This window comes from Linepithema humile, chromosome 6 (genome assembly GCF_040581485.1).
Source record: "Linepithema humile isolate Giens D197 chromosome 6, Lhum_UNIL_v1.0, whole genome shotgun sequence".
NCBI lineage: Eukaryota > Metazoa > Arthropoda > Insecta > Hymenoptera > Formicidae > Linepithema > Linepithema humile.
In genome coordinates, this window is record NC_090133.1 from 352,381 (window position 1) to 366,515 (window position 14,135).

The 14,135-nt window shown below is 37.8% G+C and overlaps 1 protein-coding gene across 11 annotated transcripts in view; it reads right to left on the reverse strand.

Annotated features, from left to right (window-relative positions):
• Positions 1–14,135, reverse strand: part of ttk (zinc finger and BTB domain-containing protein ttk) — a 64,598-nt gene that overhangs the window by 25,977 nt on the left and 24,486 nt on the right. For 8 of the 11 annotated variants that reach the window (XM_067356948.1, XM_067356947.1, XM_012373260.2 and 5 more), the window contains 3 exons: positions 6,849–7,290; positions 5,906–6,653; positions 5,766–5,825 (listed from right to left, as the gene is read on the reverse strand). In XM_067356948.1, the coding sequence (XP_067213049.1) occupies positions 5,766–5,825; positions 5,906–6,653; positions 6,849–7,067 (1,027 nt within the window). In that variant the 5' untranslated portion in view covers positions 7,068–7,290. Of the gene's footprint in view, positions 1–5,765; positions 5,826–5,905; positions 6,654–6,848; positions 7,291–8,159; positions 8,184–11,763; positions 11,959–12,102; positions 12,839–14,135 lie in introns of those variants that run through there. The other 3 variants (XM_012373262.2, XM_012373263.2, XM_067356949.1) reach the window with 3 other exon arrangements.

Consider the following 14,135-nt stretch of genomic DNA (forward strand, 5'->3'; position numbering starts at 1 on the left):
AAAAACTGCGCGTCATATCGGGATTTTGAGAAAATCAAAGAAAAGTATTTAAGTAAAAGTAAGTGATCACTCTGGTCCGTCATATTTACGATACCATTGCGAAAAGATCAATTTTCTTCTTCGATAACTGTTACGCCATTTCGTAAAGTACCACAACACATTTTCCTTTAAAGTCAAATAAAAAATAATAAGAGTGGTGTAGAAAACCGACGATTGGAGCAGTGAAGCTTGATGAGTGAAGAAGGAAGAGTGAAGATAACTAATTGGAAAGAGTTGCAGGCAATGTACATGTTACCTCCTATTATATGTATATCTATACATATAGACTCTGGATAGACATTGATGTCACTTAAACTAAATAGTCTATTTCAATAAACTCATGAAAAATAGTGTAAAAATCTGGCATAAAAAACATAAAATAATATCTGTTCATACAAAAGGATGTTCGAAAGAATAGTTCTTCTATTAAGTTACAAATATTATAAACTAGCTTTCAAAAATTGTACAAAAACAAAATCCATCAATTTGAAAAATTACTGTTTTGCAAAAATGGTCATTTTTGGACCATATTTTTCTCATTTTCTCAAAATTCTAATACGCACCTTCCAAGACTGGATTCGGATTCAACGCAGAAAAAACAACGCGGAAAATTATTCTTTCTCAAATAATCAACCCATGCAAGGCAGCGTAATATTTCAGACATTTAGTCTTGTATGTTGTTTGATGTCATCGATATTCTAAATTCTCAGTACCAAAGATCGTCATTAGAGATCAGATCCTGGACTCTTTGTCAATAAATCGAGATCATATGTCTCTTCACTCGCAAGCCATCTCTGTCATTACAATTAGATAAAAATATAGTGTTCTGATAAACCAAATTCTACCGCACAATGTGACTATGTATCTTTCTGTGTATATTATTGTATATATATTGACACAACGTATATTTCTATATTTCTGTGGGGGGAAGCAAGAGGAAGGGTAGAGCCAGCAAAAAAGAGTCATCGTGTTTTAAATCAGCCGTCAATCAGTCAACTTTTGTCTTCGCGTTGAAAGATACACGTTACGCCTTCTCTATGTCGTCCCCGCCTCCGCTCATCGTCCATTCCCCCTTCAGACTTGTCCACTTTCACGCATTCTCTCTCGTCAATCGCAAAAACTGACCCAAGTCACTAGCAGGCATCAGTCTTTTCTTCTTTTTCCCAAAACTTTCCATCCTTTCTCTCATACATGCATTCCTTACGTCTTCTCTCATCGTACATCCATCACACATGCACACCCTCCATTCACATGCATTCGCATCTCCGTAAACATACGTACAAGTCTATAGAAAATATTATCATCATCATATTAATATCAAATTAATATAATATTGATATTGTATATTATATATGGGATGTCGTACGATACGACACTTTAATTCGATTGTAGATTCCGAAAGGAAAACTGAAAATTATTGCACTTGTTCGAATGTCGAGAGGAGTGCAAAGATGAATCTCTCGAGTCGATAAACCAAGTCAAAGTCGGCCAATTGCGGGGCACCTGTCAGTTCGCGTGTTCGATCAACTTGGATTAAACTTGTGATTCAAAAACATTCGGTGATTTGAACAGATGCTCTTGACGCGATTTAATTTAAGTAAAAAGAGTAAATTTTTTCAAATAGACACTGAAAAAAATAGTTATTGACACGACTAAATACGTTTAACTAATAATCATTTCCTTAGTTTGAATATTTACATGTTTCAGACAAATGTCAGTAATGTCAACAGATTCGTCAACAAATTATAAAACAACATTTGCTTATTTTGATTCGATAAACAGTAAATTTTGTGATCGATATAAATAGCGATAATAAATAGCGCAAATAAATGGTAAATAAATAGAGTTACTGAATTGGACTAGTTGAACATTATTTTGTACTCGGCAAAATACGTAGTTGAATAAAAAAATGTGTTTGAAATCCACACTTTTTCTCTCAATGTAGCGTTTTTCCACTTGGAATCTACTATCGACAGGAAGCACCGTATCTTCCCTTTTATAATACATCACGCATATATGCAAACTGATTGATATCACTACCGGTGACACATGCGCACCCTTCGCCAACCCCCTTCGGTCCAGTGCGTCCAGTCAGTCTCTGCTTGTATCCATCTCTATGGGAAGACGACGATTCATCGAGATCGAGGACGCTCGAGAAAAAAAAGCAACGTTTTTCTCTTCCTCATGTACGTTTTATTACATTACTCTCTGTATATAATTCGATTCGAATATATATACTATTATATATCAATTCATACATCGCTTTCAGCCTCTGGCGTTATATTCTTCTACATCCGGTTTCCTCCTCGGCACTTTTCGAAACGGTTCCGTCTTTTCGTTCGATCAATTTATCTATGACTTTGATTTGTTTTTATTTTTTTATTTTTTTTTCTAGCGGCTGGCCTCCCTAGTTCCCTCGCTTCCCCCGCGTAAAGTTTATATCTCTCAGAGATCGAATGATGGTGATTCAGATAATCTCAACTCACCTGCGCCAAAAGTGAACAAAGCGATCACGGTCACTAAACGAAACGAGATCATCTCCGACGACACCTTCGAAGCACTCTTTCTCGTTCTCTCTGTCTCTCTCTCTCTTTCTCTCTCGCGCGCGCGCACGTATACGTAGTACATCTTTATCAAAAGGAAAAAAGAAACGTACGTCACACTATTTCGTTCTCTTTTGATTTTCCTCTTTCTCAATTTGTCACCCTTCTTCATTTTTACACACTAATCTATCTATATTATTTCTATTTTTATCTTTCATTTTGCTATATTTATCTGTTTTCCATTGTCGTCATCGTCTAAAGCAACGAGAAGAACGCAAGAGAAGGCGGAAGCGATAAACCTGCCGACAATGCGTCGTCCGTTGTTTAAATATACATACTTCTTTATCATCGTTATCACGATTATCATCATCGACGCGTTTACATCTCTTCTTTCTCTTTTTGCTGTCTGTCTTTCTGCCATAAAAAAAATGAGACTTCTTTATTCTACTTTCCTTGCAATGAACGAGCGTAAAAGAAGTTAACCAGCGTTCAAGGTGTAAAAATCAGACAACAAAAAAAAGTAAGCTAAAAGCTGGCTCCACCCCCTCCTGTTACCATTGGCCAATGGCAGCGAAGCGTTTCTCATTTTCGAAAAAGAGAACGTGGTAAACGAGGTACAAGGATGTTAGGAAAGAAAATGCCAATTATACGACGTTAGAGATTCGAGATGTTGAACAGAGTGACAAGTATGATGCGGCAGAGAAAAAGACGCAGATTGGTCATGAAGAGGCAAAATGAAGGTGGTTTGTGCACCGAAGAGGAAGAAAAGGAATAGGAACGAGGCGCTGCACATTGGCCAAGCGTGAGAATTACGTGAGAATAACGTATGGGTTATTACATGTGTGTACGTATGTGTGTATATGTGTGTGTATATATATATATATATATATATATATATATATAAAATGTACATATATACATACACACACACGCACGCACGCACGCACGCACGCACGCACGCACGCACGCACGCACACACACACGCACACACACATGTATATAAATATGTATATATATCTAAAATGTATTGTACGTATGAGAACAATAACCGACGGCGAGTGCAATGGGCTTTCAGAAATCAATTAATTTAGGAAACGTTCGCACTGAAGGAAGTTCCCGGTTTGTTTATGAGGACGTTATGGTATACTCCAGATTCTAAGTGAACGCGAATTTTCATTAATGAGAAGATGGCTTCCTCTATCTCTGTCTTTCTCTCTCTCTCTCTCTTCCTCTCTCGCTCTCTCTTTCTTTCTATATATATCTATATACATCTTTTCGTTTATTTACATTTCTTTTTTTTTTTTTTTTCTTCTAGCGATTTAAACACCACGCGCGCGTATCGATACACGTATCTCACATACAATTATCTTCACAAGCGCGCTACTACTTGTTTGGCTTGGGAAGGAAAATTATTTTACTGTCGTTTTATTGTCGGAAAATTGCGTTTTTTTGGAGACACAAGCTCCTCTAGACGCAGAATTTTCTCTCGCGTCAAAATTGTTTTTCTTTTCCATTTCTTTTTCTTTTCGTGTGCGTTTCGTTTCAAAAATTATCAAACTCGCGAGAGAATTTTGAAGCGCAGCTAACTGTAGCTTAGTTAGCGCGCCGCGATTATCGGGATCATGGTTTCTGAAAATAATTCTGCACAATTCGCTGTCGCGAATTCGACATTAATGTTGTTGGGAGTGTCGCAATTCCTGGCCACCTCCTTAAAGAGATAAAAAAAAAGGGAAGGAGCACACGCTCGCAGAAAGGCGACAACAACAGGTGAACCGCGACAATGTAGCTCAAAGGATTCTGAAAAATCAAATTTGTTAGCACATAGGATAAAGTGTCGTTCAGAACGATAACGTGCGTAACAAAAATCCACGCAAAGTGCTAGTTTCTAGACTTAAATAATTGTGTTATCGATAGCTCTTCCCTCTCTTCCATTCGGGTCGAACTTCTAATTCTGAAATTCTCAGACGTCGTCGATCGACCTCGACGAATCGCGTGAGAGAGTCACAAAAGTCGTTCTCACGTAGAGAGTCTACAGCGTTGTCCGTAAAATTGCGCGAGATTCGCTTGCTTGTTCGCTTGCTCCTGAGAGCGCTTTCACAGGAAGCAAATAAGCATTCGGACGGCACAAAAGCGAATTCTTCCCCGTCCTCGAGTTTGCATGGAGAAAAATGTTTCACGACAACTATAATATAGTATTACCAAAAATTAATGCACTCCATTTAGCTCTTAACCCCTTAAATATTAATTAATAAAAAAGTTATGAAAAATATTTGTTTAATAACGTATATATGCATCAGGAACACTTAGGGGGGTTAATTTTTAATTTTTAATTTTATTATGAATTATGAATAAAAGATGAGTTATATATCATTCTAAACTCTTGAGATTTAATATTATATATAAAAGATATAAATTGTTAGGACAATCTAATATTCTTCTCGGCGCCCGAATTCTGGGAATCATAATTAATATTATGCTTAGGCGTTTGGCAGAGTATTATTTGCGATTAAATGCGTGAATTTATTCTATACTACTGACGCGTAGTTTTGCACGATTTTATTGAAACATGATTATGATTAACCCTTAGGCGCGCATTGCATCCTACATCTTATGACTTACCTCATGCAGCTTTTGTAAATGCATTCTTGAAATTAATGATTAGAGTTACAAGAATGATAAGAAATATTTTTATACATCAATAAAAACAAGAAATATTTTTTGCGGCCTTTTAAGGGTTAATTAAAGAATTAACCCCATCAGATCTGCACACTTACATGTACTTTAATTTTGTAAAAAGTAAAAATAAAATTGTTTTAATTTAAATGCAATCTCTCTTCATACTTGATATATATATTTTATACAGAATTTATTTATACAGAAGAAAGTCAAATCTAACGGAGTTAATATTTCGCTAAATACTTTCGTAGTCTTGCATTATTAATTGGCAATATAAACTGTGCACGAATCATTGCATAATCGCTTATCTAAGGAATTATAATCTACAAACGCGCACAACTCTTCGTTTCAAGAATATTTAAAGATAATATGATATGCGAGGTAGGTGGATTTGTTCACACAAATCATGTGTAAAAGATTAAATTCGGCATTCGCGCTGTATGAGAAAGATAATGTTAGTGGTGCATCGCTTTCGTATCAAAGTCGAATACACTATAGATCGCTTACCTTGCTTAAAACCCTCACTTCCTTGTCTACTGTGCGGCCGCGCGAATGTCTCATCCGATGCTAGAATCAACGTTAACGAATGTCACTTTCTGTTCTCGATTTGAATTCGATATCGCATTATTCTGTCCTGATTTTCTTACCTTGCGCCGAGGTACTCGGTGTTGGTTCCGGTTCCCGCTTGACTCGCGTAACCGGTGGCTCCGGCGTGTCGGTGCCGTTCTCTGTGGGCTCGTCTCTCCTCGTCGACGACGATCCGGAGGAGCCTGTGGCAGAATTGTTGGCAGCAGAGTTAGCGCCAACGTTATTAGCGGACGAGGTGCCAGCGCTGCTGCCACTCCTCATGTTGCTGTTACCGCTGACTTCACTCTGAAAGTCCAGCCCCATCTTCATTTCCATCATTTCGGGCGAACCCTGGACCAGATCAACGCCCGAGCAAGACTGCAAATCCTGACTACCGATTTCGCCGATTGGCGTGTCTGACGAACCGCTCAGCTTTCTGGGCCTACCACGCTTCCTCTTAGGCGCCGTGAGCGCTGAGCCAAGTAACGGATGATTGGACATGTGATGAAATCTCTTCTGCGCTACATGGTGATGATGTGGACCAATTTGGTTGATCCGATGAAGGCTGGGTGGCGGTGGTGCCACTGCGTTCTGACTGCCACCCAGCAGCGAAGACGTAATGCTCGGCAAATCGCATTTGTCCTCATTTACCTCGGTCAGGCCCTTTATCCTTAGAGATTCGGCTACACGAAGAAAGGCAGTTAGCCGATCTTGGTCGACGCTCACCTCGCCACGGTACATAAAGTCCAGAAGACTGCGCATGTCCACGTACGGAACATCCTTGAGGATGACTATCGGGTGCTTGTCAGGATGACCGACAAACAAGGCCTGTAAATATATTATTTACGTCAGCTACAAAATTTTTCTCTTACAAACTGCATGACAGCTCTACATTACAATCTACTCCTCTGAAAGTTTTGTCAATTGTTTATGTCACCAGGATTCGATTACTATGAATAGAGTTTATTTACTTTTTTAAATATTAAACAATAAACACCATAAGTCATGAAAAATGAGGCTTACCTGAAAATAGGGACTGCACGCTGACAGCACCATCTTATGCGCCCTGAGTAGCTGACCCTCTACGGCCAGCGTAACATCGACGAAGGACTCATCGTGTAACAGCTGATCAAAGACGGAAAGCATGTTGCTCTGGTGGTTGTTCCAGCGCAGACAGAACCTCTGCGACGCCATCGCTTCGCTTCTCAAGTCCGTCAGGTTGCCGTTGATATCCGCTAACATGGAGGGACCTGATGGCTTGTCGCTGCGTTGCCGCCGTTGCCGCTGCCACTGCTGCCGCCGCCACTTCGTCCCTGTTTCTTTTCCTGCTTTTGCACACCGCCACCACCCTCTACGATGACGAAGCCGCTCACTCTTACTCGTACTGCTGCTCCTTCTACTACTCGTCTTCGTACTGTTCTACTCTTCATCGGCCAGAGATTATCGTGTCTGTTTCACTCGTAACCTGCCGCAAAAAATCATGGCAATTAGTATTGTGTGAAGGAATATGCGCGTTTCTTAAAAATCTAATCTTGCCTTATATTACATTATGTTGTACTTTGATTAGAACTTTCTACCAATTTTATTTTTCAGATACAATTTTTTATTAATATTAGAGAGCAATATGTCTTCAAAATTTAAGTATTTTACATTATGTAAGTCCGAATCGAAATCGAAAGATTGAATAAAGATTTTTGAGAGCTCATTTGTAGCATTTTATAGTAATCTATTCCTTAACAACCCATTTTTCAATGTCGCTACTAATGCGATTTAAAAATCTTTTATATATTTGGAAAATATTCTTCTGTAAAATTTTTATCATATTGTAAAATAAGATTAAAATAATGATCAAAAATAGGATAGTAAAAAGCCTCAGTCTCTCATCTTGGATCGGCGCCATGGAGAGAAGAGGTCATCGGGTCAGCGGAGGAAATCAATAGCATTTTCTACGCATTGAAATCGATACCGGGAGCCGTTTGTTGCTTTCGTGCGTGAATCATGTGTGTGGGTAGACGCATATACGAAGTGCGAAGATAAAACGACAGTATTGGTATTATTCGTAAATAACGGAACATTTTCGAAAGAAAAAGCCTTTGTAAATTTTAATTAAGAATTTTAATCAAGAATAAAAAATTGAAAATATATTCAAAAATTTTATTCAAAGATTAAAGCTTAGAAGATTCTACTTGTACAAATAGCAAATTGCACTTTATGTTGTCCACCTGCATCGCACATATATGTGCACACATGCTGTGCCACGTATGGCGTATAGATGCAGCATGATTGCACGACCTTGCGCGACCTTGTCAGTGATCAGAACCCAAGTGTACGTACGGTATTCACGGTGAATGGCAACACCGACACCATGGCGATGTGAGGCGATGCTCCAAAGAGGAAGAGAGAATGAAGAGATCAACTTTTAACGATCGGAATCTGCAATTCTACCAGGAACATCCAACTATATCACAGGATACGAGAGAAGCAGTTAGCTCGTGAAAGCAGAAAACACTCACGGCGAGATCAGATTACGTGATCGAACGATGCAACGCGTAACAAGACGATCTCGCGTTGCAACATGCACGAAACGAAAAACGGTGGGATATTCGCGAGATATAATGATCTTTTCGATAACCAATCATTTTGGAATGCCCTACATTCTCAAATAAATATGAGAGAATATGCTGATTGGAGAAAAAATGCATTGTATAGAATTAATACATGGTAAATTTCAGGAAAATTAAATTTAATTAATTTTAAAAAGTTAAGCGAATTTCTATCAAATTCTGTGTTAAATTCGACGATATTATTCGACGAAAACTTATAATATGTTGAAATAAATTTACAGAAACGATTGTTCAGCCGATACACAAGTTCTTCAATGGTTTGCAAGATTTAGAAACGGCATGGAGGATTAAGAAGGAAGACGACGAATGGTCGAGATGTCCGAAAACGACTTCGACGGAAGATCTCGCGAAAAGGGTTCGTCAAATATTAACAGTCAATTCGAATGTGACTCTGCAAATGTTGGCAAAGGAATTTTTAGTGTGTTAAAATTTATGATTTACAACATTTTACGCAATGATTTGAATAAATAAAGGATCTATTCTCGATTTGTATCGCATTCGCTAACAGAGATCGAAGCCATGGCTCGTATGAAGAGTTTTTAACCAAAAAATAAATAGCGATTGGCCATTTACTATATTCATCTGATTTCAAACTTTTCCAAACATACTGTGCAACGTTATTAATATATTAATTTACTGCAAATTTATTGTATAATGTTTTGTAAGAAAAAAATAATGATTTATTATTATTGAGATTTTATAGAATTTATTGACTTTCTGAATATTTAATTTCTTGGTTTCAGTCGTGCAAATTATTCGCGATTACTAAAGCAATTCTACACGTTACGTATTCCTGCACCGTTCGCTCATGCAGCAAATTGACTTTCGTGTTATCCGAAACTTCGCTTTGTCAGAGAAAAATAAAGACAGAAATAAACACCGAGCGTCAATCAATGATGAGCCCACAAAGTTAATATAAATAAATCTCACGTCACAAGTTTGAATCGATTGGATTGCATGTATAGCTTTGGAACAATATCACGCATTTTGAACGTTAATGTAATAAGCTTATTCGATCTAAAATTACCGACAAAATTATCGCGATAACAAAGTTACTTTACTTACAAACTTACTTGTACATTTGCTCTTTATATTCATTCTTTCTCACGACGAAAATAATCTTTATTTTTATTAACGCTGCCGGTGGCATTCAAGTATCGATGTGTTTTTGATAATTCGTGAGGAGAAACCTGATGAGAGAAAAAGGCTCACTAGCAGATGTAAATGAAGACTACGACAATGTACACAACTGCGATTCTCCGAAACGCAACGTGCGCGAGAAAAAAACCAGCACCGAACAACAGAGACTCTCTCGCTCTCATGTTTACTTAGTCGTTCCGATATTCGCGTGAGCGCGACCGGTTTCTCGTTTTATTCTGCTATAAGACGCGTGTGTGTGCGGAAAAGGAGAACTCTCAAAATATATGAATTCAACGACGACACTGCGACGATTAATTCCACATTATTTCATTCGAAACAATACAAATATTAGGATCGTAGATAATCCGACGAATAATTCTTAATTTACGATTACATTATGCCGAGTGAGATAAATGTGACAGTCAACAATGGTGTTTCTTGGTAACCTAGATGGAAAAAAAATGTTTTGGCAAATATAAAAATTGCTCTCTTCTGTTCTGAATTCTTACTTAATTTATACTGATCCTTGTTATAATAATTAAAATCCTGGTATAATTTATTACATTTTCATAAAATTTGTATCATTTTTTTCATCAATTTTAAGATTATTCTTTTATTACGCGTTTCTGAGTGGAAAAAGCGTCAGCAAAATGTTTCATTAATATGCGCGTAGGAATTACGTAAATAAAAATCGCGTCGTAATTGGTATACTATTGCTCGATGCAACATGTTCACGCGGTATAATTTTGCGCTATCGCTGCTTACACGATTAATTCACTATTCGTGAGCTCGATCGGATTGAAAAAAAAAAAAAAAAAAGAAAAAGAGAAAAGAAAAAGAAGAACATTGTCACTTCCTCGTGTAAAAGTGTAGTTATATCAAATTAATGACACAAGCAGCCAGAAGTGGAAACTAATAACTATCAATTGTTTATATTTAATCTTAAAATTAATCTATAAAATTTATTATATGAATAAAGAAAGAAAGGCACGTATGAGATAATAATAATACAAAAACAGAGGATTCCGTGCCTATATTATAATCATTCCTTTCCATATTTCTGTGCTTCCTCTCTCTCTCTCTTCGTCCGTTATCGTTGGCATTGTTAACACGATTTACACTAAAATGTAATTATTTTTATACATCTAGATAATGGTCTCAAAGTTTCTCGATTCCTTTTTGTTTAATTTATAATTTTTATATTGTTTGACTCACTTGATTGTTTCCATATTTTACAGCATGACCTCAAACAGAAATTATATTCTACAACTATATTTTAATTACCGAGGATAATCAAATATTGATCGAAACGTTTAATTAAGTTAACCAATATGAAGATTGTTAACATATGTATTTAATAAGAAGAATATTGTAATATAAGCAATTACCAACTAGCGTGAGACACAAAATTTTCTATTTTTGTATTATTATAATTATATGAGTTTTGCTTATATGTGAAGAATAATTCCGTTTGTCGAACAGTGAGATTTCCTTGTCGACGTTACATTCATTAATATCGTGTAATAAAGCAAAATGTTATTACTTCCTAATATCGACTACACAACGATTCCTAGACAAGAGACATACGCCTTTGCGCGCGCTCATCCCACAAGTCATCGCGCGCCATACACGCCTACACGTGTGCGTATGTACGAGCACACGGTGAACCTTGCACGCTCGCGCTAGACCAGCAGCGATTCTCAATTATTTTCAACGCGTAATTCTCTTTTGGACTGTGATAATCATCGACGCTAAAAATTCATTGCGTAGCAATAATTAAAAAAATATTAGTGTCAATAAATAAAAATTTAATGCAACATTATAAACATTATAAACATTATAAACATTATAAACATTATAAATATTATAAATATTTTAAATAATTGATGGAATCGGCATCTTATTAAATTAGCCATCATAATGGCCAATCAATTGAGACGGATTCAAGAGGTTAGGCACATACTCCGATTTGTTTTAAATATTACGAGATATCGATAACCGAGCAGTTCTGCGATGACACGCGCGCGCGCGCGCGCGCGTGGCGCGGTTACATTCTCGCGAGCGCCGGGATATTCTCATGGTTACGCGTTACGTAATCAGCACGACAGAGTAGTCACACTGCGCGCAAGGTACAAAACGAACACAACAAGCAGGAGCGACATTCGCTAGCTTACGCGTGGCGCACGAATACCGCTGTGCGCTTCGGAGTCCGCGCCTTGGTCGGCCTCGACCGCGCTTGGTAGTTGTTCCCCACACGTTTAGCTGTCTCTCTCGGACTTGCGTTCTTCCGCGTTCAACTTTACAAGGATACCACGCATTTCCGCAAAGATTGATTGATCCTCCCTCTTTCTCTTTTTTTTCATGTATTTCTACAAAATAAAATACAAGCCACGATTCTATTACATTTTAACATGTTTTGCTCTCGTTAGCACGATGTTTTATATATTTCTTTTCTAAATAAAATTAGGTTTGCGTGCTCTGATGTATGATTACCCCTAAGCATCTCTTAGTACCTGAATTGATGACATAATAAATATCTCTTGTCACTTTCTTTCCCTTTATTTTCCAGTTCTTCCCTGTCTTGTCTCGACTGTTTCTGCTTCTCGCAAGAAGAAGGCGAGAGATACGAATCGATTAGAACATTCCGCTTAGTCAGCGCTCAAGGATGTACGTGTCCGCTTGGCGAAATCACCGAGATTCCGTCACGGTGCAGCAACACGCGTCTCTTATTTCTCTTTTCACCCTCCTCCTGCCCCTCTGCTACCCTTCTTCATATCTTCGTGTACCGCGTGCGCGTGTTCACGGAAAGGAAGAACGAGCGCGAATATTACCGCGATTGCGACATCCACGCGCGATTTCTCGAGTCGCGCGATTTACGTGACTTGCAGCCGTGAACGTCTTCGCGCTACTTTAAGGCAAAGCTAGGAGTGGCAGGAGAGGAAGAGGGCACGGGAGAAGCAAACGAGGAGCGACGGATAGCTAGAGGGAGAGAAAATCGCGCGGCGAAAACGCGCATCCAGGGACGATTGTTCTGAAATGGGGGGGTTGTTGCTACATCAAACGACTGATTTTTCATAATGAGATAGAGATCAAAATTGATAAAACACAAGTATCGATGAGAGAAAAAGAGACGGATAGATATAAGATGCACTAGACCACAAAAATTCCACTTAAAAGTTCAAAGAAGAAATTTGCATTGAATTCAGATAGAATATATATTATGGTTGTCCCCAAATAAAACAAAGATTGCGTGAAGCGGCATTGATGAAAACAACATGATAAAAAATATTGATCATGTTTTATTTGAACAATATATGTATATTTTTTAGTATAATTTAAAATCGAATCAAAATGCAAAACTATATTCTACATATTGGCACATATCGAATTGATTTCAAGCTAACGCGATGTCTTCCAATTCACGCGACTTGAATAATCGGGGCAAGGAAAAACCAAGGGCGTCAGAGGCGCGATTGCTGCGCATTGTTAATTAGTAATTATGCGATAGCGCACGATTATCGCCCCGGGAGTTCTTTTAATCGCACAATTTTCTTGTGGACCGTCAACTTGATGACAAAATTACTCTTTTTCGCCGCTTTTTACGATTTCTGATATGTCTTTATAGTTTGTTTTAATATTGTTTATGCCTTTGTGTGTTACTATTATATTGTTCAAGATACTTTATATATATCACGAATATTCAACACGTTCGCTTCTCCGTTCGTTCCCGTGGGATTGCGATAATTCGAGGGCAAGTGCACTTGGATATCTGTCCCCTGTCATACCTCCACCCACTAGGGGAGTGCCAGGATGTGCTTGGAACGGTGGCTCACACACATTCTTTGATACACACGCCTGCACGCGTTACGTATGCATGCATATGTGGTGTTTCTACAAATTCTTTAACAGGTTTAAACAATAGATTTTATATGAAACTTTCTGAATTTTAGAAGCTCTTTAGCTTGAGATGTAGGATATAAATTTTGTAAATTCTTCAAATTTGTATTTGCTATATTATTCGAAACCTTGAGTAACAGAGATTCAACCTCAATGATCTCAAATATATAATATATATATATGTATATATGTTTTGTGAAAATCTTATACATGAAAAATATTCTTTTCGTTCTTTTAAAACGGCGCAAATATGCGTCATTAACACTTGAAGAATTAAGAATGCTGAAAAACTTGCCGAGTTAAACTTAATTACTCTTTGCATTATTATTTGCGCATGGAATAGTAGCCTTTTGATTATTATTTACTGAAAATTTAACGTTGAAATAAAGTGTTATAACGGAAATACTTTTTATACATCTTTACCAGCGTAACCGCGTGAATATGATGAATTGCGCAACGACAAAATATCGCTTCGAATACGCAACCACGTCTCGTGTACACAGAGGCCAAGAGGTTTTAGCCGGTACACCCTATATATCTGGCGTGTGAGCGTGTATAGGAGAGCGCGTCAGTCAGCGCAGGTACTGCTCATTCCGTTAGCCGCGGCGTGCCACCAGGTACGGTGGAGTTAACGGAGAATTTCGCATCG